At 41.2% G+C, this 25,068-nt stretch overlaps 2 protein-coding genes across 2 annotated transcripts; both read left to right on the top strand.

The window, feature by feature from the left end:
- The first annotated feature begins 1,124 nt into the window (after positions 1-1,124).
- On the top strand, positions 1,125-21,266 carry col8a1a (collagen, type VIII, alpha 1a). The gene is made up of 3 exons (XM_074694625.1): positions 1,125-1,230; positions 18,453-18,756; positions 19,330-21,266. The coding sequence occupies exons 1-3, from the start codon at positions 1,213-1,215 to the stop codon at positions 21,264-21,266; spliced, it is 2,259 nt and encodes a 752-aa protein (XP_074550726.1). The 5' UTR covers positions 1,125-1,212.
- Positions 21,267-22,846: 1,580 nt separating this feature from the next.
- On the top strand, positions 22,847-25,012 carry jagn1a (jagunal homolog 1a). The gene is made up of 3 exons (XM_074694642.1): positions 22,847-22,954; positions 23,510-23,610; positions 23,720-25,012. Exons 2-3 carry the CDS (start codon positions 23,522-23,524, stop codon positions 24,180-24,182), a joined length of 552 nt encoding a protein of 183 aa, XP_074550743.1. The 5' UTR covers positions 22,847-22,954; positions 23,510-23,521; the 3' UTR covers positions 24,183-25,012.
- The last annotated feature ends 56 nt before the right edge of the window (positions 25,013-25,068 follow it).

The raw sequence follows: 25,068 nt of genomic DNA on the forward strand, positions 1-25,068 counted from the left end.
GTGTGTGTGTGTGTGTGTGTGTGTAAGAATGTATTTCAACATCTCTTTGTGTCGACTCTCAGCAGATGTCCTGAGTGTGTAAGAGAGTGTAATGTTTGGAGGAGCAGCCAGAGAGTCGCTCATGCTGAAATCGTCCATTTCTACATTCTCTCCCACACACACACACACACACACACCCTTTGCATCATTTTCTGTTTAACATTCTTTTTCTGTGTTTCCATTTTAACACAAGCACACAGCTCAAACTGGAAACTGTCCACAGGTATTCTAGAGAATGTGAATTTTATCAAGTTATAAGATGTTCCTGGGAAACATCCTTGCTCCAAATTGTTCATTAACAAAGACAAATCTAAACTGGGGTTTCTGTTTACAGGTGGCTGTTTTAACTCCTCTTGTCTTCGGTCCCACACAGCCTGAGTTACTTCTTTTTCCTCTAAACCCACTACCTTGTTTCCAAAATCAAATGGGATGCCATGCAAAATGTTGCTCTAACAGATGTGGATGTTTTGCTTACAATTTAAACCTTTTATTGAATTCAAACTGTGCAAAGATAACATATTGTAACCTAAAGTTGAAAAAGAAATGATACAAGCAACACATTTGAAAAAGTTGGAGCAGGTGTGTTTCATTGTGTTGCATCACCTTTTCTCCGTTCATGTTCGAGAACAGAGGAGGAGAGTGTGTGGAGTGTTAAAAGAGGAGACTAAATATTAACATGATCTCTAAATGCAGATCTTTGAGGAATCTGAGTGACTTTAAAGACTGTAATAGTGATGACCTCTGCTGGAAAGCCTCACATATTGTAAGATGAGTCCAGTCCCCTGCTGAAGATCTGACCAGACTATGCCACACAGTGGTCAGAGAGTATCATAACAAGTGACTGATGAGCCTCTATGATGAAACTCCACATTGTTTCTTATAGTTTTTTAAATTCATATCATATCTTCAGATGGTGTCAGTGTTGCACTCATTTTTGGGCTTCATCCATAATTAAAACTCCTGTGTGGGTTTGAAAGTGTGAGTAAGTCCAATGTTAATAAATCTTCTCTTTGTTTTCCAGTGTCAGAGAATTTGATAAGAGCTCTGCAAAAGCCCCGAGGAAAAACAACAGACAGTTAGAGGGTGTTAGTCATCACATGCCGGGATCATGTCTGTACCTGCTGAACCAGATCAGCACAAGAGTCGACTCAGGAACCAGGAACAAAACTCCAAATGTCCTACTGCAGCAAGGTGGGTGACAACACAAATCTGAGCTCTTACCAGGGCCAAAGTCATTAATATTGATTATAATGTTTTTTTTATGATGAAAATAGATTAATGTGTTGTTTGAAGGGAAGATCCGTGAGTTTTTATCTTGATTCAGGAAGGAGAATGTGGTGTTGTAAGGACTCCTTCACAAAAAAATCAATGGGTTTAAATCACAAAAACATCATCTCTGAACACAATTAATCCACTATTCATAGCTGCATCCACAAATGCAAGTTTAAAAAGACTCCATATACTGAATAAGCATGGAAACTTCTCTGGGCCTGAGGTGAAGTGGAAGACTATCCTGTGATCTGCAAATTTAAAATTTGACACTCATTTTGGAAATCATGGACACTGCATCCACAAGAGGCCCCTTTTAATTTTAGGTTTAATAACAAACATTATGAAGCATACATACTCTACACACTCATTTAAGCTGAATGTCTAAAACCAAGATCTTAAATACTAACAAAAAAAGAAAATGTGCTAGACTGAAACACAAAGAAAGTTATTGGCATCCTTCATGCCGCCCAAAATTTAATATTCACACAAGTTTTGCCTTTTTAAAGGCAAAAAGCAGATCATAGAGTTTTCAGGGAGGCCTTGGCTTAACCTCGCCCCCCTCTGGATCTGCCCCTGTTAAGGTCTGTCTTGTGCACAAATGTAGGTCTCACAGAAACTCTCTTCAGAGGTCAAGTAAAAATCAGACAGGCTTTGAAAGATCTTTAAGGTGAAAAAAAGGAAGTAAAGAAGTAACTGACTCCCCTTCAAGCATCTGAAGTCTCCTCACGTTCCTTTTTTCTTGACCAGTCAGTTTGAGAAGGTCAACACATGCGAGGGAAACTTGATTGGTATTCTGACACACTCAACTGTAAAGTGAGGACTGGACTTTGAAGAATTCAGCCGAGGTGCTGACGGTGGCCACAAGGTCAGAGCTTTCCGTCCTGACTCCAAACTGAGCAGTCTCTCTCTCTGACACGGGACTCTCACTTTTCACTTTGAAGCTTCCCCATAAATCAGTTTGAACTACCTCAAGAACTCAGACGAACAAAATGTAGGGAGGAAATTTATTTCACTGACATGTTCTCCATCCATGACCACAGCGTCAAGACAGAAGCAGCTCAGTCTGAGTATCTAAAGGTCTGTGGTGGTCTGTAGTGGTCTGTGGTTTAGAAAAGAGGAAGGAAATGTGGTTTCAGCGGCCGCTTGGTTCCACATTTACTCTCCATTCATAAAAATAAACAAAGTGTGACGTGATGAGTCCGTCTCTGTGTCCTGTCTGAGGGCTTATGGGAGATCACTGCCGGTGGTCCACTGTTACATTTACCACAGAGTCCGTTCACACCACAGCACCCCCCAGTGGGACAGTTGCCATGTGTACACAAAACTCCTCACACAAATAGACATTTTATGGAAGACATACTAACAGCAGTGATCAGACTCAGCACACAGGTGATGGGAGAATGGGTGTGTGTCTAAGAAAAAAACCTTTTTTATGAGAAGACAAAATAATCAGCAGCAGATCCTGACTGTAAATGATGGGTGTCAGTTTGCCTCTGCATGGACCTCATCTTCTCTGGGAATACACAACAATAAACAACCGGACAAGGAGCTCATTCAACATGATGTGAGCGCACAAACACCTGCAGGAGACAAAGAAAGCATTATTGAGGGGAAATAGTGTACAGATGCTTAGTCTGTGAGTGAAAAGAGGGATTAAAAGAGGTCGGATTAAATATTAAACTGTAGTGTAACCCTGACAGAAAAAGGATAGAGGACAAAGCCCCACCTGCTGGTTGAAGGTAACGCTACACTATTTGAAATGCTTTAGATCAGGCATGTCCTAAGTCAGACCAGAGGTCCATTTTCATACAGCTTCCAGGTTTCATTTCACAGTGTATCAACGATGGCACTGAAATAAATCATGTCCCAAAATGTACATTTACACAGGGGCGTATTTAGTGGTTTGGGGGCCCAAGGCAAACCCAGTCAATGAGGCCCTCCATGTCCTTGTAACTCATCTTCCTCAGAGCTACACTGGCCTTCCCTGGGTCCACTGTCTCTTTCCGAGAATCAATGCATGACACAGTGTTAATCTTGTACATGGTAACATAACGCAACTTGATGCACTTCCTCAAGTTCTGTACTTTAGTTTGATTTTGAAAAAAGTGAATACATAATTTAGTCCACTTTGTCCTGGATTTGAAATCTTTTATGGTCAATTGACAGCTTCTTTGTCCCACAGTGGGGAATTTACAGAGTAACAGTAACAAACAAGAAAGAATGAAGTGAAAAAACATTACAATTGGTAAATATTGAAAAAAATAATTTAGTAAAGAAAAAATATCTAAATATCAAGCACAACATAAAACTGGAAAAAAAAATCTACTGAAAGAAGTGATATTTACAGTTACCATACTTTTTGGTACTATTATTTTAAAGTTAATGTATTTTTATTTGACCCCCTGTCCAGTGAGTTATGTATCCAAAAAAAGAGATTTTGTACAATAATGTTTATCACCTACTCAAAAAGTTTGATTTTGAGAAAATAAACCCATTTCCTGGGCTAGATAAAGTCCTTAAAATCCTAAAAGTCTTATATGTTTATCTCAGTTCTCAGAGCAACAGTTTTTAATTTTGACTTGGTTGAAAATAAGAAAAAAAATGGGAAAAAAGTGTTTTTTTTACCACTTTCTTCCTGAATCAAATTTTCAGATGTGTTGTAGCGTGGAATAGCCCATTGAATAAGAAGGGAGGGGGAGTACCCAAAACGATCATTAAAGATTAAGCCTTTTGATGTATTTTGAAGCATGTGAAGATTTAGAAAAAAGAAATGCTTTCAATCGAAGAGAACTTTATAAATCAGTTTTTAAGAGATGCTTTGGGGGCCCCTGGGAATCTGCATTTACATCTCTGTGAAAGCCACTGTATATCGACTATGTCTCCTTTCTCAACTACATTTGGACTGTGCATAGGCAAGATTTTTCAAGTAAAAGCTCTGTACTTTCTGAAGACACTCAACAGCTCTTACACCTGACAATTTTTAAATGAATGTACACTAGAAAAAAATGAAATCTTTTAAGTGTTTTTGTCTTAATTTAAGTAAAAATTGTCTTGTTATACTTGATACTAGCCACATTCAACTGGTCAATCCACAAAAAAGTCTTGTTTTAAGTTACATAAAGACAAAAATTAGGCCTGAATTGCTTGTAACAAGTAAAAAAATATCTTCCAAAGAACAAGAAGAAAATGCCCCAAATTTTGCTTAAAACTAGAATGATGTCTTAATACAAGCAACTTTTCTCTTGTTTCAATTACAGTTTTTTCTTGTTAAAAGCAATTCAGACCTCACTTTTGTCTTTAAAAAACTTGAACAAAGACATTTTTGTGGACTGTTCAGGTGAATGTGGCTCATATTAAGTCTAAAAAGACATTTTCTACTGAAAATAAGACAAAAAAAAAACTTGACATCATGATGTCAAAAAATGAGAGTCCACACTGCAGAAAACTGGCCACTTATCATCAGGTAGCAACAGACACCTGAAGGACAGGTGAGGTTTGATATCAACAGTCTGTGATGAAGGCCCAAGGATGTTCGAGGCTTAGAGAAAGAAGTGGTTAATAAGTAGAGCATTCAGAGGCTGCGGCTCAGGCTGCTGTGGCTGAAAAAGGCCCAGAGGTCTTGAATTTATTTTGTGTTACCACAAAACCGAGTGTATCCACTGAACTCTTTGTTGAATTAGAGTGAGCGACATTGAGCGTGTGTGCCTGGTTTTCCGGTCACTCATTGTGGTGTAATGCATAGATTTAAAATACATGACTGAGGGATTTTAATGCACAAGCTGTGGTTTTTGGTTTGGATTAGGGACAGTATATGATTTGGATGCTTCTGAAACTGTGGCACATTTTCCAAACTTGTGGTTTTTTTACTTTTCTGAATGTTGTGTAATATCAAGTCCTGATTCCTGGCTCAGAGCTCTCCTTCTGTTTGCTGAGATACCTCTGGTCTACCTCTCTCTGACTGAGAAGGATCCACTCTTGGCTTCCTGGACACATTCCTCGTCCAGGTGCTGTGTATTTTCTTTTTCATTCTGCATGAGCACCTCGTGTAAACTTTTCCAGGCCCAATTTGTTCATTATTCAAAACACACAATAGACAGTTTCATCACCCTGACGTGTTCCCTGACATGTTCTCTGAGACTTCATTCACTTTAGGATATTCCTGTGACTTTAACAAGCTCCTGCAGAAGAATGGAATATAACAGTAAGAGGGAATGGTGGTGTTATTAGTTCTGGTGTTCATGGGCCAAGAGAAGCACTTTTTATGGGTGTTTCATCCTCCAGGACAGAGTAAATAAACGGCAATATCTGTGTGTTCAGCTTCTAGGAGGTCTGACTGGCCTCACTCAGCTCCTGAACTGTATATGGAACATGGTTGCATTTGTATGTATGTGTGAGAGGGTGTGTGTGTGGTCTAATGTTTGCTTTAGTGTTACTCAACGGAAAACTGCACACTATTGTGTGCGCCAAGTAGTACCTGGATTTTTATCTATTAACTGTCTGTCAGTCTTAATGACAACATCATCCTCAAATCTTCTTCATCTTCATCTCCAGTATTAGAGACTCTGACCTGAGCGCAGACTCTAGCTGTGAAATCAAGGTCAGGTTCCTGTGCACAAACACACAAATTAGAGCACACACACTCTGACTGTTCCATGTCACCGTTTTGGATATATTCAGAGCTGCATTTCTGTCAGGAGTATTACACCTTGCATGCTTTCCTGCCGTGTCAGAGCTCTTAGTTTGACGTTTAATGGTGGCAACAGTGCGTGCAGGGTGGAAAAACAGAGTAGTGTGGTGAGCTGCTCTGACGTGCGAGTCGTTTGGGACTGTGAACTGAACATTAACTGTTCTGCTCTGCTTCCAAGTGTGCCAACACTTATAACCATTATACACCTTATTTCAGAGTGCTGCAGTCACGATGCAGACATTAAATAGTGCATATATGTAATGGTACAAGCTCAAACCATGACGGGTGGGTTGGTTTTTAAGGATTGTAAAAACTTGGGTGCAGTTTTGTCGTATTGTCAGCATGTGGCACTCTTTCTGACTCTGCTGGATGAATTACTCTTGTTTTGGGGACAGAACATGCTGTGTTTTGGATAAATGAAATAGAAAACATGGCTTATGATATTGTTTCTATCATGGATTAAAAGTGGATTTGATATTTTCAGGATTAACCTTTTTTGTAACGGAATGGACAGTTTGCGGCTTCCTCTGAGCACCACATCAAGCTGCCCTGTCCCCATCTGCTGTATCCCAGCATGCTCTCTGTTTGTCCCAGGTCAACACTGAGTCCGATGAGCATTCCTCACATACTAACACCTCTCTGCAGAATACCCTACCCACAATGCCTTTCACCAAGCACCTGTGTTTATGGCCCAGTACCTTACCCTTTCACCTAATGTGGAACACAACATCATTTTTCAGCTGAAAGTAGCATCTGAAGAAACTCTGTATCTTAGGAGGACAATGACATTAAGAAAAGCAGCAATGGACACTTTGGAAGGCAGATATTAGGTGTCTTAGAGGCAAATTCAGAGTTCTCTAAGTTCTTGAAAACGTTTCACTTCGCATCTGAATCAGTCCTTGTAGTTTTGAAGATATCTGACAGCCTACATTGACTTGTCAGGCAGATGGTGGAAACTAAGAGACCCAATCTAATGTTTTATTGTCCTAACCCTTTAAGACTTGTCCTGTCTCTTTGAGAAAAATGACAAACCCAAATTAATCAAAGAGTATATATCTGCATCTACAAGGTCTATTTGAACCATTCTGGTGCCATGATAAAGGGAACACTTGTGTTCAGAGGTGTCAGTATTGATATTTATGTCAGTGGCGCAGAGTAATAACTCAAGTATTTTTCTTTCCTTTTATTGTGAAGCAACCTCAAAGTCCCCCAAGTGGGAGACCTGAGGGTTTAGGCTGAGCCAAGATTTCTGACTGCTGACAAAAAGGGGGATAGAAGTGACACTGATCTTTGCTTCTAGCCATAGATAACAAAGTAAATATCAAAACAATGATGTAATCACAAAAAGAAAATGCTGTCATCACAGTCTCTATTTTTATGTTAAATGACGCTTTCTAGAGGAATCACTGTTTGCTAAGCACTTTTCATCGAGCTTGTACAAACAGATCAAGACAAATTCCTTGTCATATAAAAGCTACTTGATAAGAACTCTTGTTCTGATTCTGATGACAAATATAATGAGGTGTGCGTGTTTGGGTATCAAGGGATCAAAATCCCTCAAAAAATCCCCAACACAAGAAGAAAACCCAGCAGGAAATCTGGCTCAAAACCATCCCAGTTATCTTGTAGCGTGTTCACTGCCTAATTTATAGCCCTTGACGTGCAGGAGTCTACTTTTACCCACGATGCTACTTGTTTTAGACTCCAAAATATTAACAGAATCAAACATTTTTGTGACCAAATATTTCCATTATCTTGTGAAGTTTGTTTTATGAAGAAAAGGAGAGAGTGGGCTTCACGATGTGGGTTGAAACAGCTCTTTGTTTGACAGAATTTGGTTTGTTTGAGCTTTTATTGGTTCTAACCATCACACAGTGTGCAAGATTTGAATTGTCTATTTGTGTTTCTTCTTATATGCCTGACTAACTTATTGCTGTTTTATGATTAAATGCAAAATTGCGCCATTTTTATGCTCACATTTTATTGCAAAGAGAAGAAAAAAGAAACTGCTCAACACCCTCTTTCACTTCTTATTCCATGTATGACCTCGCCCTGTGCCTCTTTTCCCCCCTTTGCTGCTATAAATAAACCTTTCACTCACTTGTTCTCCCATGCACGAAAAATCGGAGCAGTAAATCAAACGTGACAGAAACTTACAGACTGCCTGTCTCCCTCGGACACGTCTCACAGTATATTACTTATACAGTTTTGTCTGTTTGCCAAGTGGTGGATATATAGAAACAGGCAGTCGTACCAACGTGTGATCAGGGAGTATGTGGGGTACTTTGGATTATCCAGCAGGTGTGACTTCACATTTCCATCGAGACTTTCTCCAATAAGCCTGGTGTGCAGAGGTCATAATAACAGACTTTATCAGAGAGAGGGGTTGGTGTTTTGCGAACAAATCAACTTTATTGCTTGTGCTAAAGTTGCCGTCTCATAGTTTGTGACCAGAGGAGTGATGTCATCACCGGAAAGCCCTGGGTGAGAAACTGGAATGTTGTAGCCTGTTGATTGAGGCAAAGGATTGTGGACCGTGGGCTTTGTGTGTGTGTGTGTGTGTGTGTGGGTTTTACTAAAACAGTGGTGTGTGAAGCCTTGTCACAGCCCAGCCCAGCTGTGAGCGAGGGTGTGTGTGAACCACATGTATGTTCACAGCTAACTCTCAAAGCTAAATAAACCCACCACTCAGTTTGAGACACGCAGGCATGTACAGTCGCATGAATACATCTCTGTAGTCCATGTTTTCATGTTTTGTCTGCCATTAGCTGAGTTCTCTGGGTAATGGAAACTGTTGAGGTTTAAACGTTTGGTCATTGTTGATGGGTCAGAGCCATTGGAGCCTCTGTTTGGGCATACATTACAAAATATGTGATCCAATACTTTTCAAAGTCATTAACTTAAATTCTGCATCACATCCTAGCCCTGTACTCTGACAGATTGCTGGTTATTTCAAGATTAAGTAAAGGTTATGGGATCTTGACCTCTCTGGAATGCCTCACTTCTCAAACCTCACAGTATGCATTTTGTTTCGTGGGTTGGAGATATGTGGGGCTGGGATAAGTCCTGGGAGCCCCACTGCGCTAGAAACGAGGTTGTTTTCTTAAAAAACTCAATAACAAACCTCTTGCTCTCACTGGTGTTGAGAGAGCATTTCTGAAGTGACACAGGGGACTCTTAAAGCCTGTGATTTATTACCAGAACCATGACAAGGGGGCAAGAGACGTGGAATACCCACCCTGAGTGAAGCAGGTGTGGACTGAGGGCTGCGACAGTGTGGTTGATGATGAGGATGGTGAAGGTGGAAGGCCGATCAAAGACTCCTAGGGCTGAAAGTTAGCAGGCTATGAAAGCCAGAGAAAGGAAAGAACAGGGTTGTTGTAGCAGTACATGGCTACGGCAGGGAGAGAACAAGCTGAATCAGGGAGAGTACATAGCTTAGGAGGCAAGAAGAGTACATGATTGAGGCAGGGAAAGAACAAGGTTTAGGTAGGTAGAGTACAAGGCTATGACAAAGAGAGAACAAGCTGAGGCAGGGAGTGTGCAAAGCTCAGGAGGCAAAGAAAATACATGGCTAAAGAGGTACGGAGATTACATGACTTTGGCAAGGAGAGAACAAGCTGAGGAGGGGAGAGAATAAGGTAAAGGTAGGTAGAGTACCTTGCTAAGGAAGCAAGGAGAGTACATGCCTAGGGAGACATGGACCAAAAAGTACATGGCTGAAGAGGCAGGGAGAGTACATAGCTAACGCAAGGGGAAAAAAAGGCTGAGGCAGGGGGAGAACACGACTGGGCAATGGTAATAAAAGGAGGACAAAGAAATTGAGCATCATCTTAGTTCAGGCAGACCACTAAGTCAAGCTTGGCAGAACATCAGCTGCTTTCCCAACATCAGGCTTTGGTGTTCCACATTGGACATTAGATAGTGGAAGGGCAGGGAATTCACAGAACAGAAACGTACCAAACGTACAACCTATTGCGTTCACAAAGTTATTGGTCATAACTGAAGTCATTACAAAATGCAAATTGATAAATATCTGCACTCTAGAGTGTGTCCACGAATACGTCATTGGATTTGAGATCTCTTGTCTGTCCTACGAAGTCCGTGTGTGGAGGTTTGTTCAATGTGACCTCCAGGGTCAGGGAAGGAAGGTCAAGGTTCACAGTTGTGGGCATTGGGGCAAAAGTTCAAAATAGTTAAAGTCTGAAAAGAAAGAAGGTGATCACGCTCTTGTTGAAAAGTGTTTTAGTTATGTCCCTAAATTTACTCACTGAAGGAATTCCAAAGCAGATGGAAACTGAGGGTGACATCATGGGGAGGTAAATATTATCTCAGTGAGGGATCAGAATCTGGCACGAAGGTCTTAAATACCCAAAAGTAGTCATTATGTCACAAGAGGAGACTAAATTATCTAATATATATGTTTATGCATTGGCTAGTTCATGATCTGTCGAACTGGTTGTTCTTTTGTTGGTGACATTACAAGTTTTAAAGTAGTTGTGTGGCTCTTCTGCAGGTCTAAATTCCTCAGCACTCTGCTCCAACACACAAAGTGACACAGACACTTTCTGGTGTTTACTGCTGTTTGCACTGCAAATTCCCAGATTGCCTCATGTTGAACAGAAGAAGCAGCAAGGAATTTGGGAGGGGGTGACAAACTGTGATGCCATAAAGTCATCTGAATATGTGACAGCACTATGGCATAGCAACTCTTAAACTATTTAAAACAGATTCTTGTCTAAGGGTTACCTCGGTGATGGGTTGATGGTCCCAGCTTTATGACTGTAAAATGTAAACTCACAGCTGTGCAAATATTAAAAATGCATCCACAGTTGCCGTGTTGCACAAAAGCAGATACAGTAGAGTGAGGGGACTCAATAGGCATTTGGATACTGTGTGCATGTATTCATGTTAGACTTGCACACAGCATTTGAAAAATGGAGGTCCTAGAAAATTGTCTGTGAACGTTTCAGACTCAGATGAGAGTTGGAGATTGATAAATGACAGATTAGGCACAGATTCCTCAGTATTTGCATTCTACGGCAAAAATGGCACGCTTTCTGCCATCTCCTTGTTTTCTCTTTTGATATCCCACATTTATAAAAGACCAAATAAGTGCCTTTATTCAGACACTAAGTGGTGCTCCAGGGAAATACTAAAGCAAAAACATAAATTCCTAGTGTAACTCTCATCGGGTGCTCTGGACAATGTCATGCATAATAACATCATAAAGTTTCTCAGGGCGCTGAGGTGGCGTGCCAGCTGGTGGGAAAAACAAAGACACTCTATAGTATGTACTGTGCGTAGTTCTGTGTTTGTGTAGGGATGTATGAAATGTTCATGCAGTATGTTGGAATTTGTGAGCCCCTAGAAGAGATCATGACCAAATGTGTGTGTATACACACACACACACACACACACACACACACACACACACACACACACACACACACACACACACACACACATATATATATATATATATATATATATATATATATATATATATATATATATATATATATATATATATATATATATATATATAGTTCACACTCAATTGCAAACTTGCCAGCAGTTCATCCAAAACAAGCTTATTCCCAGTCCAGTCTTTTCGCGGTATAGTTTCTGTTGCCCATACCATAACACAAAAACCGTTAATACAGCCTCAGTAAATTAAATGAAAACACCTGAAATACAATTTGGGACATCTGTGTCACTATGAACAGCAAAAGTAACATTTTTTCAATGTCTAATGATCTTTTTCAAACCTGGACTTTCTGTCACTGAATCGTCGAAGTTGTGAAAAAGATGAAAATAGCACTGCTACTTATTATTGTGGTAAGACAAGGTCCATATTACTTTCTTTTGGGCCATTTTTGGTCTCCACCAACTTCTACAGTTAACATCTTGCCCTTAGCACCATTTTAACCCAATAGTTCCAAACATCATCTGCCTAAAAATCAGTATTGGAAAAGTTTTGTATCACTTGTTCAGTCATATCTTTATTATGTTGTTGTTGTTTTTTATTCTTGATTCTGATTGGTCAATACACATCTCATCTCATTTCCCTTCAACCAGTTGATACTGACATGTATTGTACATCATCCCTTAGTCAGTGGGGTTAAAAAGTTCATCAGTGAAGCTTTAAGGGAAGATAAGTTGTCTGGCAGTGTGGACCTCACCTCGAGCAGAAACAAAGCCTGATAGTGAAAAGAGAGTTTGACACAATAGAAAGTACAAACTTTTGCCGTCCATGGGGTCTACTTTCACACAGGGCGGCGTACAGTAGAACAGGTGCAGACCCGCTGCTGAGAGGCAGTTGTGAGGCCCATTGAGGCTTCATTAATGGAACAGGAAGAGAATTGAAGCACAAGGACAAACACACACAACTCATTACCCCCTGGCCATCGTGTACCTTTCACACCGCAACTCAAAGTGTGTGCCCCCTGTGTGTGTATGTTTTGTATTTATTGCATCTGTATAAGGTTGAGTGGGCTGGTCAGGGGCCAAATAAAGTTATAGTGTTTCTCATTTTGCTTCAGCACACACAGCATAGAAAAGACTTTTCTGGGACTGCAAAGGGGAGCATCACAAAATCAGTTAGGGTGTGAGAATTAGGCTGACTGAGATGGCACAAAGCTGTCGGACATCCACCCTTTTACACCACTGTGTCACTTTAAAACCACACGCACCCACCATCCCTCACACACACACACACACACACACACACACACACACACACACACACACACACACACACACACACACACACACACACACACACACACACACACACACACACACACACACACGAATCACTCCTAAACACTGGCAGCCTCTGTATCTAAAATCACAAGAGCAAAGAGCCGAGCAATTGATGCAGAGGAAATAAGGCAGAAAACAAACGGTCCCTCTGAGGCACAGTGCAGACAGTCCTGCTGTAGGTTCATGTGACGTGTTAAAGGTAGAGGCTGGACACGTCAGGTTGTTGTAGACAGGTGTCAAAGCTGCCCTGGAAAGTGTCTGCCGTCACTTTCCAACAAAGACCCTCAGAGAAATAGAGTATATTTAGTCATGGACTGTGACTGAGGGCTTCCTCTTAGCACTCATCAGCCATATGCTCGTTCAATATTTCACACTCTTGCTATGACAGGTGTCAAAGTGGGGATGTTGTTTTTCCATCTGCTTGGTAACAAAAGCAGAAGTTTAACAGGAGATGTTCAATGTGTAAATTAAGATATGAGTTTATGTTTTTTGATGAATATTCAGGTGTGAAGTTGTGTTTTATTCTTTCATTAAGAAATGGCACTCTCTATGTGTTTATGTGTTACTCCATGTGTCCTTGGCTGTGCAGTGGTTCAGTCCCAGGTGAGAGCCAGGACAGGTGATTTTAAACAAGCAGCTCCAGTGAGTCTGAGCTCTGCTCGTAGAAAGAATGAATCGCTCTGTGTTTTCTTGCAGACCCTGTGTATCCCATCAGTAATGAGGGAAACATTCCTGTTTATCATTGTCATCCACTGTGGGCGCTCAGCAGGGGCATGTGAACGTGTTTTGCCACTATAAATTTTGGCACTACCTTTCAGGAGGTTGTATTTACTCTGAGTTGAGCCAGTCTCCATCCCCATCCCTCCCTTACTCCCTCTCTGCCTCCCACCCTCCCACTTGCACAGCTCCACCCTCCAGCAGATATAAGCTGTGTCTACAAGAAGTGCATCTCTTATGAGCACATATCCCAGGGTTCCCTCTGTGTGGTTGTCTGTCCGCCTGCTTTTAGTTGTCTGACTGCAGTGATTATTTCCCCATAAACGGCCTCTCACAACGGTAAGCACCATACTTTTTATAACTAAGTTTAACATTTCATATTCACCTTATTCAAATTAATTGATTTGTTCTATTATTTCTGTGAAATAATGGCAGACTAACATGAATAATTGTAAGAAGTGCCCTGTCCTCCTTGGTTCTAAGTTTTGTCTAAACATTGTGCTGTTTTGGACATTTAATTGTCATGTGATTTCACAAAAAGTAATGTGGTACTAAATATTATTTCACATGAACCTGACACTGTTTTTACTGTTTTAATGAACTGGTTGCTGATTCTGTAGATTGAGATTTCATTATGTTAAAAGCATCTGATGCACCTTCTCGAGAACATCGTTTTTTTTATTACATCAATATTTTAAGACGAAATATTCGAGAGGGAGGATATTGCTGACAAAAACTTTCAAGAAGTCTTTTGAATATGATTGGATCATTTAATTGAAATAAAAACTTAGTCAAAAACTTTTGACTATTTTACATCATATATTAAAACAGGCAGAAGGATAAATAAACATGGTTGTTTTTATTGTTTGTAATTTCTCCCTTTTCCTGTAAATCACATCACTGCCAGCGGCTATTTTGTTTAAAGCTCCTACGAGCATTTATTTTTTTTCCGCTAATAATGGAACTGTCTTAAACTAGTATCCATGCCTCTCTAAGACAAAAAAGCCCCACCCCCTCATCCCCCAAAAAAGGATTGAAGGTGACAAAATTGAGCACTGTTTTTATTTTTGGTGCCAGAAACAGGAACAAGGAGGTAGATGACAGCCGAAGCAGTTCTTTTATTACATCATTCATATTATTTGATCACAGTGAGAGAAACACCTGACTTTTAAATGACATCAGGATGAGATTTTTTTGTGAGAAGACACCATTTCAAGGTGAACTAAGGTGAACTTCATCTGCAGGGGGCTCCTCTTCAGAGGAGCTGTAACATTTTGAAAGAAGCAACAAATGTTTACTTCTCTTATTTTTTAATGACCCTGCTGAAGTTAAAATCAAACTGAAACGTGTTAGTCTGGATAAAATAAAGTTCAGTTACAACAAGTTGTTCTGTATTTTTGACTTCTTATTCCTCTCTGTGCACCTTGGAAGTCAGGGAAGTTGTACCAAATTCCTCTACTCTGCTTCTTCTTTTCATATGAAACCCTTGTTTTATTCATCTGCAAGCTTCTTTGGTTTGTTTTCAGATCTGGAACACCTCATTATTTATCTGGCCTGCAGCTGTAGAGTTTTTAGTGCATCATTTCAGAACAGAGCACACAGATTTTCTCCTGTCTGCAGAATCCTCAATGCTTCCTGAAGTATGAGCCGTACATCCGTCTGTGAGGACAATGCCTGCTCTGAAGGCAAATATGCATTCAAGTGTGTTGTGTGTGCGTGTGTGAATGCAGAAAGCTGAAGCCAAACTGTCAGATGTATGTGACGAAAGCTAAGCAGCAGTTTGGTGAGAAGAGGCAGGAGAGCAAACACACAGCCGCTCTGTCTCTCTAGGTTCATTTTTGGACTCTTTTCCTGTCCTCTCCTTCGTAGAAATTCATCTGATTAGTGCCTCATGAGTCAGACGGACTTTAAAAAGATGGGAGGAAAAATCTCATACTTTCTTGAAATGTATACCTGTAATTCTTTCTTCTCTCTTATTTGTGGCTCTAACTTTTTATTCCATCACGGTACAGAATCCTGCATGGTCGGTGCAGTGACCTCACTGTGTGGAAAAAGCTTCAGAAAATGAGGGCCTTAAGTTCACAAGATGTAACCATTCCTGGAGTGTGTGCATGTGTTTGTGTGTTTGTGTGCATATATTGTGCCCTGCTATGCACATCATCCACCAACTTCAGGAATGTTTGGGACAAAAGGGTCCAATGAAAAGGAGGAATAATGGTCAGTGAGAGGAGAGGGAAGAAGCAAACACTTTGGTCATTTAGCTGCACAGCTGTGGCAGTGTGTGTGTGCGTATGTGTGTGAAGTAGCTCTGGTTTTGTGTATGGGTTTTGTTTGAACAAAGAGTGCAGCGTGACTTGAGGAGGTGGTAATTTTACGAGGTGTGCTTTGCGATAAAAGCTGCGTTTAGGGAGCCGAGGAGCTGCAAATGTTTTTTCCCTTTCACTGAGAAACCACAGCGTCAGGCCTCTTACCAAGACTGAGTGCATGAGGACCACTGGCTTAAGGTTAAATTTGTAAATGGTTTTGTGGCGTGGAGAGGAAGGCGAAGTGGTTTGCCAGACATGTTCAAGGGAATTAAACACCAGTTTTTGGTCAGGCTGCTTGTTATTTGCAGAAAAAAAAGAAAGTGAGAAGGGTTGAGGTGCTAAATGCTGTACTGTGTTCTTCCTCTACACATCAGCATAAAACATAAAGACAGAAAACACATTGCAGAGTGAGAGAGGACTCTTAAAACACCAAAGATTACACAGCTAGTTTGAAATCTTTGCCAGGGTTTTACTTTCTGCTGCATCTTTCTGCACTCTGTTCGTAAGGTGGCTGAAAGAGGCATACAGTTTCTGGCCTCTGACCTCTAAGGAGCTCAGTGTGGTCAGAGAGAAACTACGGGTCAATGAATTGGGACGTTCCCAAAGGGAAGAACAGGCCAGCGAGGGCAAACAGACAGAAATGAGACAGACAGTGAAGGACTGTGCAGAACAGACATCGCTCTGTCCACACAGACACAGGAAGAAAAGGAGACGTGAGAGGAGAGGTGTCTCCGTTTGACAGAGGAGAGAGGAAAATAGTGTCATCTGAATATTTTGCACCCAGTGAGCAGCTTTGCAACAAGTGTTGATGGGCAGATTACAGGTCATCTGTAATAGATTCTTTTAAAATTCTTTGTAATTACTCATTTTTTCTGTCTCTGTTTTCTATTAGAATAAGTTAAACATGTAAACTGATGATTTAAAAGCTTTAGTGTTTAGACTGTGGAAAGGCCAATGTGAAATAACATGATGGAGAGAAGCTCGGCAGGTAAAGACAGAAGTTATTTCCATCACCCTGTAGCTATGACAACATCAGGATGTTGTGTCGACATCCAACAGACCCTCGTCTGTTGTGCAGCGCCTCTGATCCGAAGTCACAAGTTAAGTCTGAATATTTCAAACTCTTTAAAAACCTCACATGCACGTGTACACATACATGTACTTTGACACTTATCAACACAAGGGCTCTGCTGTTTCTAAAGGGTGGTACAACATTATCCCATGTGTCATTTATTGGTGTATTGAGCTTTTTATGATGCTTTTGTGCATTTGGCAGTATCGACACTGAGGATATTCAGAATTATTGTTTTGTTGCGCTTTAGTTTATAATATTTTGTGTTGATTTTGGTGCCCCCCTGTGGACAAGGCAGCCTTTGCTGGAGCCCAATGAGACTAAATAAGACAAATCACTTGTTGAGAGTTAAGTCATAGATTTTGTGAAAAAGTTCTAGGTCTGATACCCCTGCAGTGTTTTTTTTTTTTTTTTTCCTTTTTTTCCTTTTTTTCCCTTTTTTCCTTTCTTTTTTCTTTTTTTAGGGCATAAAGAGGACATAAAAGAGATATGGGGTAGGTAAACTTGAGTCTTCTCACAGGATATCCCACTCAAACAGAATGATTTCACCGATTACAGCACCAGAACACTTTGCCATTTCTCTCTGACACAAAAAGAGAAATATATGTTTTTATTTCTGGTTAGGAATAACACAGAGGCATTTCTCTGGCCTCTTTGGCATGTCTGACCTCTGTCTGTGGAAACTTGCTTTGCTTCTTTTCAAAGGCCAGCTCTCATCATGGGAGACAGTGGCATGGCCATGTCAAAAACGCCAGTCCACTGAGAAAAGGTCAAAGGCCGGAGAAGATCCAAAGAGCCAGTGATGGAGTTGACACTGAGGATGTGGTTTAGGATGTGAATTAGAAGCCCACAGAGCTGATGAATGAATAAAACTGAGACTAGGTTTGCTGTTTAACTTGGGCGGGAGAAGATTGGAGTCAGTCTGGGTAGGAAAGCGCTTGGCAGAAAGAAACTTAGTTTAATGATAGCTGAAAGAATTCTTTCTATTATTGCATGGGTAATGTATAAATTTGAATTCGGGCATCCAAGCCAGTTCCTCCAAAGGCATCACGTTTATTCTGTGTATACTGGAATATAATGTTGTTGATCGAAGTGGCTTCTTTCTGTGGATAGTTTTATAAAGGCAGTGCATCTCAGTTTGGCTTTTCATGGAGTATTTATGTTTCGTTAATAAGCACCACCCCTAGTCTGCAACATTTGTGACCTTGAAAGTGTCTGATTAAAAGCCAAAGATGATCCAAAGTGTTGATATTATTTCTGTGCAGATATTCTTTTCACAATGTTTTTATTATCAAATATCTTTTGCAGGTAAACTTGTTGTCGGGCTAAATGGAAAATGTTTAACTTTCTAAAGACTTCCAATGATAAGGCAGTTACAAGACAAGAGGAAGAAGACTGGTTTGTGGTTTGTGTGTTTCTCCAGCAGAGGGAGACAAAGTGTGGCATTTTTTCCCCTGCAATGCAAAGACATGGGTGATGACTATTACCTCACTGTGACTGACAGCATGTTGGTGGGCTTCTGAAAGGATTCAGAAGAACAGACACTAATGCATCTTTATTTTATGTCTTGTCACCTCTACCCTTCACACAGGCCTTGGCTATGCCTCCCCTCCCTGCCCCCCTCCTCCTGGCATTGCTGCAGCTTGTAGTATTCACATATGTTAGTGCTGGAGCGTACTATGGACACAAGCAGCACCCTCAGCAGTATCAGCAAATGCAGCACCTTCAACACATGGGCATGGGCAAAGAAGGCTACCCCCAACAGCAGTACATGGGCAAAGAGATGCCCTACATGCAGTATCCCCACTACAGGAAAGAGGTGCCCCAGATGCCGATGCAGAAGGGAAAAGAAAATCCTCGTAAAGGGGGTGGCTACAATGGGGGTCAGGACAAAGGTAAAGATCAACAATTATCATCGTCAGAAAGCCATGATTCAAGAAAATCAGCTACAAAGAATCAGAATGAGACACTTATTTTTTCCATTATATGTTTTAGCACAGGGGTCACCATCGTGGTGCCCACAAGGCATATTCCAAAAAAACAGCACTGGTCAAAATGGAGCTCCTTTCTGCCACCATTGTTCTATAAATCATTAATAATAATTGTGAAAATAACGAATATTGACCTGTAAGCAGTCTCTTCACATAGTATTACCACATCTACCATGACTAATGTTATTGAAAAGTGATCTGTGCAATTTGGTCAGAAAGTTTTTATGTGACAAGTGGCTCTTTATGCCACTTAATTGCTGTGAGGTAGCCCTTGGTCTCAAAAAGGTTGGTGACCCCTGTTTTAGCCGTTTTACTTTCACTTAAAATGCCAGAGATTAATAATGTTGTGTTATTGATAATTGGTTAATAAGTGTTCACTGTGTGTGAAGAGGTGCACCTGGCTTTTGATCTAATTATCACTTTTTAGTCCATGTCTTTTTAAAAATTCCTCTGGTGGATGTTTTTCCATTTTTATAGGTCAGACGATCCCTAGTGGTGCAGAGGGAATTCCCCAGGGAGAACCAGGCCCAGCTGGGCCTCCTGGGCCAGAGGGGCCTCCTGGACCTCCAGGTCTTCAAGGGATTGGACAACCAGGACCCCAAGGAAGACCTGGACCTCCTGGTCCACCAGGAGTACCTGCAGTAGGAATACCAGGTTTGCCAGGACTACAAGGCAAGCCTGGAGGAATTGGGGAGCCTGGACCCGGGGGGGAAATGGGTCCAAGAGGTGAAGAAGGGCCAGCTGGGCAGCCAGGGCCTCAGGGTCCTCCAGGACCACCTGGGCTACCAGGAATAGGTAAACCAGGTGTACAGGGATTACCAGGCCAACCTGGCCTGAAAGGTGAGCCAGGGCACAAAGGTCTTCCAGGGTTGCCAGGATTACCAGGTCCAAAGGGGGACAAGGGAATGGGTCTACCAGGACAACCTGGTCACAAAGGCTTCCCAGGGCCCCCAGGACCAGCAGGACCAAGGGGGTTGCCTGGTTTTGGAAAACCAGGGTTGAATGGGGCTCCAGGGCCACTGGGACCTCCAGGAAATAAAGGTCATCCTGGAGAGCAAGGTCCAGCAGGGCCACCTGGTGATGGAGGACAACCCGGCCCACCAGGTCTACCTGGTCAAGGGAAGCCGGGTCAAAATGGTCTGCCAGGACAGCCAGGTATGCCAGGTGCAAAAGGTCATCCAGGACCACCAGGTTTGCCTGGAAAGCCAGGACTGCCAGGATTCGGTAAACCAGGACTTCCGGGACCAAAGGGTGATAAAGGCATGGGTGGGCCACCTGGATCTCCAGGACCAAAAGGAGACAAGGGCCATGGAGGATTACCTGGCATGCTTGGATCTCCTGGACCAAGTGGTCCTCCAGGTCCCCCTGGCCCAATGGGACCACCAGGAGGTTCAGGTGCACCTGGTCCTAAAGGAGACTGTGGAGAAGGAGGACCTAAAGGACTTGATGGAGCCCAGGGGGAGCGTGGTGCTCCTGGGATACCTGGTAAAGATGGTCTTCCTGGAGAGCAGGGAGAGCCAGGTCCAAGGGGTCCTGCAGGACCAAATGGTCCCAAAGGAGACAATGGGCATAAAGGTCTTCCTGGTAATCCTGGTCTTTCAGGACCTCCTGGGCCAAAAGGACAAAATGGAATGCCAGGTGAAGTAGGGCCTCAAGGTCCTAAGGGAATTCCTGGAATGGATGGCGCTGCAGGACCAATGGGGCCTTCTGGTCCTCCAGGCCCAAAAGGAGATAGTGGTTTGCCTGGTCCACCAGGCATTGCAGGTGAGGGCATTAATGGTCTTCCTGGTCCCATAGGACCACCAGGGAAAGAGGGCCCATCAGGACCCCCTGGACAACCAGGTCAGCCTGGGCCTCCCGGACCTCCAGGCCCACCCGGAGAAAGTGGTCTGTCCCCCGACATGGCTGGAGTTCTTTCTCAGATGGGTCCTGGACTCGATGGGGTTAAGGCTGGTGGTTATGGTAAGATGGGTAAATACGGGGGCAATGGGGCAGAGGTAATGGGTCCAAGTGGGTTGGAAATGCCAGCATTCACAGCTATAATAACGACTCCTTTCCCACCTGTGGGCACTCCAGTGATTTTTGAGAAGCTCTTATACAATGGTCGCCAAAACTACAACCCTGAGACAGGGATCTTTACCTGTGACATGCCGGGCATTTATTACTTTGCCTACCACGTTCACTGCAAAGGAGCTAATGTGTGGGTGGCTTTGATGAGGAATGAAGAGCCAGTGATGTATACATATGATGAATACAAGAAAGGTTTCTTGGATCAAGCATCAGGTAGTGCAGTATTACCTCTACAACCTGGGGATACTGTGTATATACAGCTGCCTTCAGATCAGGCCTCAGGACTTTATGCTGGGCAGTATGTGCACTCCTCTTTTTCTGGGTATCTGTTGTATCCCATGTAAAACCACAAACTGCAGGTCAGGAAAGTTTTAGTAAATACAAACTGGGAGTAAATATTTTCATGTAGAAGAGATATGGTTGTGAGCCACCAGAGAAAACCAGCCTTGATCGTATCATCAGAGACAAGTAGTAAATATAAAATACTATAAAGACATCTGTAGTATGTCTAGAAACGAAAAACAGGCAATGCTGTTGAAACAGTGTGGAATTTTGAGCCTGATTCTCATAAAAACTTGCAGCTACTCTATATGGTAAAGAATGTGAATTGCAGTCAGAAACATGAAGGTTAAATCAATTTAGGAGAACACTCTCTTTGTATAAAACAGTTTTTACTGCTTTTGACTGATCAGAGTCCTCATGTAGAGAGACTTTGCATTGTTGCTGTTAGAACATTTAATTGGAGAAAATGCATTTCTGGCCATACAACCTCCAAATGACTGAGTTTGGATTAAGTGGATCAATCTCAAAGTTCCTAGGACAACATTTCAATTGCAAAATACAGTAAACCAAACTGATACAGTCAACTTAATGAAATATGTGCTGAACTGTTTTTTGTTTGTTTGTTTGTTTGTTTGTTTGTTTGTTTTTTTGTTTTTTTGTTTTATTTTTGTTGTTGTTGTTGTTTTTGTCTTTGTTTTTTTTTTTGTTTTTTTTTTGTCTTTTCATTTTTTTTTTTTTGGGGGGGGGGCTATGTTTGTAGGAGTACATAAAGTATAACTGTCTAAATAAATAAGCACACACGTGATAAAAGGTGCTGACAGACAATTGCTCTTATGAGTGAGTTTCAGAAAACAAGAATGTATTATTGATTGTATTTTTCATTGTTTGCATGTAGATTTATCATATTTTGTGCAAAGTTGCAATGGCCAGACACCTTGTTGCCCAGAACCACGAAAACCACTCCATAGTAATATGATATGCAGAAACACTGACACTTACTATGATAGTTTGAATGCAAGCTTACAGAGGTATAAGAAGCCCATCATATCAGAAATCACATACTCTGCCCTACCTGGTGGAGATTTCGTCTGCATCTTGTATTTTACATATTTAGTTTGTCTTGAAGACAGCTTTATGAAGAATTCCTAACAACAGTTCTTATTATAATTTATTATTTTGTTTCAGTATCTTTTTGATTCAACAATAGAATAAAACCCACAACATGACAACTTTTAAGTAAAATTGAAGTATATTTCTCCTTTAACCAAGGTGCTAAAATTGTCAATAATGTCATAGCCTAAGATTTGATGTCTTTATGTTTTGTGTTTGTTATTGTTTTCATGTTTTTCTAAATAAAATTGTTTTAATTAAAATGATTTTTTTCTGTCTATTTTAGACTAGCAATGTAGAAGATGCCTAGGTGTATGATCAGCAAACTGAACTCATAATACACAAGATGGTCCCTTTACCAGATTTTTATAAATATTTTAAGCCCATTGAAACATCTCAAAGAGGGTCGAGAACATTTTAGACTTATTTAAATTGCACAATTACAAAACCAAAGCCCGAAATTATGTCAGGATCATGGTTGAAATGGCCCCATCCTTGCTGTGTGCTTCATGAGAGATGCTGATGCTGAGGTGGGAGGTGCTTTGGGGCTTTGGAGACTTCACGCATGCGCAGAGCATTTACAACATCCATTCATCTCATCTTTTGTTAGCACGGATCACAGAAGGAGCTAAGCCAAACGGTAAGGTAATACGCAACGATAAGCAATAATGTTCGCAAATATGTTAGGTCATCGTGTCATGCTCATGTGTAATTATGAATATAACACCGTCAGTCTCAACATAGAGCATGTATTCGTGTGAACGTGACGTAGAAATGGTAATTTAGCTGAACATGCTAACATGTTAGTCCACCTCATTGAGAAAAACACGCCATCCCTCATATTTAAATACTTTTTAAAAACTCCGATTCAAGTCAGTACGTGAACAAACAACAGAATGACATGTCATGGCTTATTTTGGTTTCATTGTATCATAGACAGTTGCTAACATCCTTAATGAATTAGTAACATCTGCACTGTGGATTTTAAGGAAACTGAAACTTTTGTACAGAATTAGCTTAAATCAAAGGCCATAAATGGACTTTTCTTAATATATTGTGGATCAAAAAGTTGAATCAATAATTGATAATTCAATATTTAATTAGTAAATTGATAATAGTGTGTGTGTCTGTGTGTCTGTGTGTCTGTGTGTGTGTGTGTGTGTGTGTGTGTGTGGGTGTGTATGTGTGTGATTAGCTTTCTCTCATCATGACATCACGCCTTGGACCCAGAGTTGCAGGTGCCAATGGAAGTGACTTCAAACACAGAGAAAGGGCAACACCACACTACCAAATGAGGCAAGTATCTTCATCTACCGTGACTATCAGCCATAGAAATTGTCTATACTCTGCAGTTTAAATACAAGGATTCTGAATTAATCTTGTTTATCTGTTGTTTGTTCTTCAGTGCTTCCCTTAAGTCAGAAGTACGGAAGTTAAACCTCGTCCACCTTCTTGTCTGGCTGCTGGTGGCAGCACAGGTGACTGTCAGCCATTTCGACCTGGTGTCACATGACACAGTCTCCATGCCATACCAGTGGGAGTACCCTTACCTCCTCAGCCTTCTCCCTCTACTCTGCAGCAGCCTTTCACTCCCAAAGAACAATATCAGCTACCTGGTTTTATCCATGATCAGTGCAGGGCTGTTTTCTGTGGCACCTCTCATTTACGGGGGAATGGAGATGTTTCCTGTTGCGCAGCAGCTCTATCGTCATGGAAAAGCCTATCGCTTCATTTTTGGTTTCTCCGCAGTGACTGTTATGTACCTCATCATGGTGGTTGCTGTCCAAGTGCATGCGTGGCAGTTATACTATATGAAAAAGCTTTTAGACTCCTGGTTTGATACCACTCAGGAGAAGAAGAAGAAATGATGACAAAAAAACTCTTGCTGGGCAAAACTGTTGTTATTTTTATCTCTATTTATATATAAGTTATGAGTCCTATCTATAATATTTATTTATCATTATGTAACATCATACTATTGCAACAAATATTTTCATACATGTAAAGATATGTCTCTATCTCAATAGATTAAGATTGGTATTATTTATGTAGCTTATCCATATCTTTTTTCCTCATTATTTATGAAAACCAGATACACATTTGGGGCTGCACAGTGGTGCAGTGGTTTATTGCTGCTGCCTCACATCCAGAGGGTTCCTTGTTTGATTCCCCAGATGTAAATTGGGACTCTCTCTTTGGTGCTGTTGAATGTCCTGCTATCATGCAAAACCCTCTTCAACCTGAATATCCCTCTTTCCTTTTGTCACTGCACACTTGATGTGAGATACCATCGTAAGGCACTTCTCCTTATATGAAGTGTTAATTTAAGATGTTATATTTTGGACACACATATGTCAACACTGCAGTCCAGGCACCAACATCTGGGGTTTGAAGTGGGAAAGGGAAGAGGAGAGAAGGTGTTCTGGATGACAGCAGGAGCCCCAAAAAGTCTTTACATGCTGCACATAAACAATACAGTATGTTTCATGTAGTATTTGCCATGTTGCTTCTGTTACTAAAGCAAGATGTAGTCGTGTTCCATCCCTCTCCTTCTATCTCATCTCTCTGTCCTCTTGCTTGTATGTATGCTAGTATGGCTTAAAGTACTTGCATATATATACTAACTGGGGTTCAATAAACTCTAATTCATTACAGTATGTGAAAGTTTTCATTCAATCCAGCCAAGTTATCAGTTAATTATTTGTTCAATGTATCAGATGATCTACATTATAAATGTTACCATTCAGCTACAGC

This window comes from Halichoeres trimaculatus, unplaced genomic scaffold (assembly GCF_033239565.1).
Source record: "Halichoeres trimaculatus isolate MK-OKI-2021-1 unplaced genomic scaffold, fHalTri1.1 fHalTri1_scaffold_19, whole genome shotgun sequence".
Taxonomy (NCBI): Eukaryota; Metazoa; Chordata; class Actinopteri; order Labriformes; family Labridae; genus Halichoeres; species Halichoeres trimaculatus.

Coding starts and splice junctions, on each gene's coding strand:
- jagn1a (XM_074694642.1), top strand. CDS start 23,522: ATGACATCACGCCTTGGACCCAGAGTTGCAGGTGCCAATGGAAGTGAC. Junction 23,611..23,719: donor ACACCACACTACCAAATGAG/GCAAGTATCTTC, acceptor TTTGTTCTTCAG/TGCTTCCCTTAAGTCAGAAG.
- col8a1a (XM_074694625.1), top strand. Junction 18,757..19,329: donor CAATGGGGGTCAGGACAAAG/GTAAAGATCAAC, acceptor CCATTTTTATAG/GTCAGACGATCCCTAGTGGT.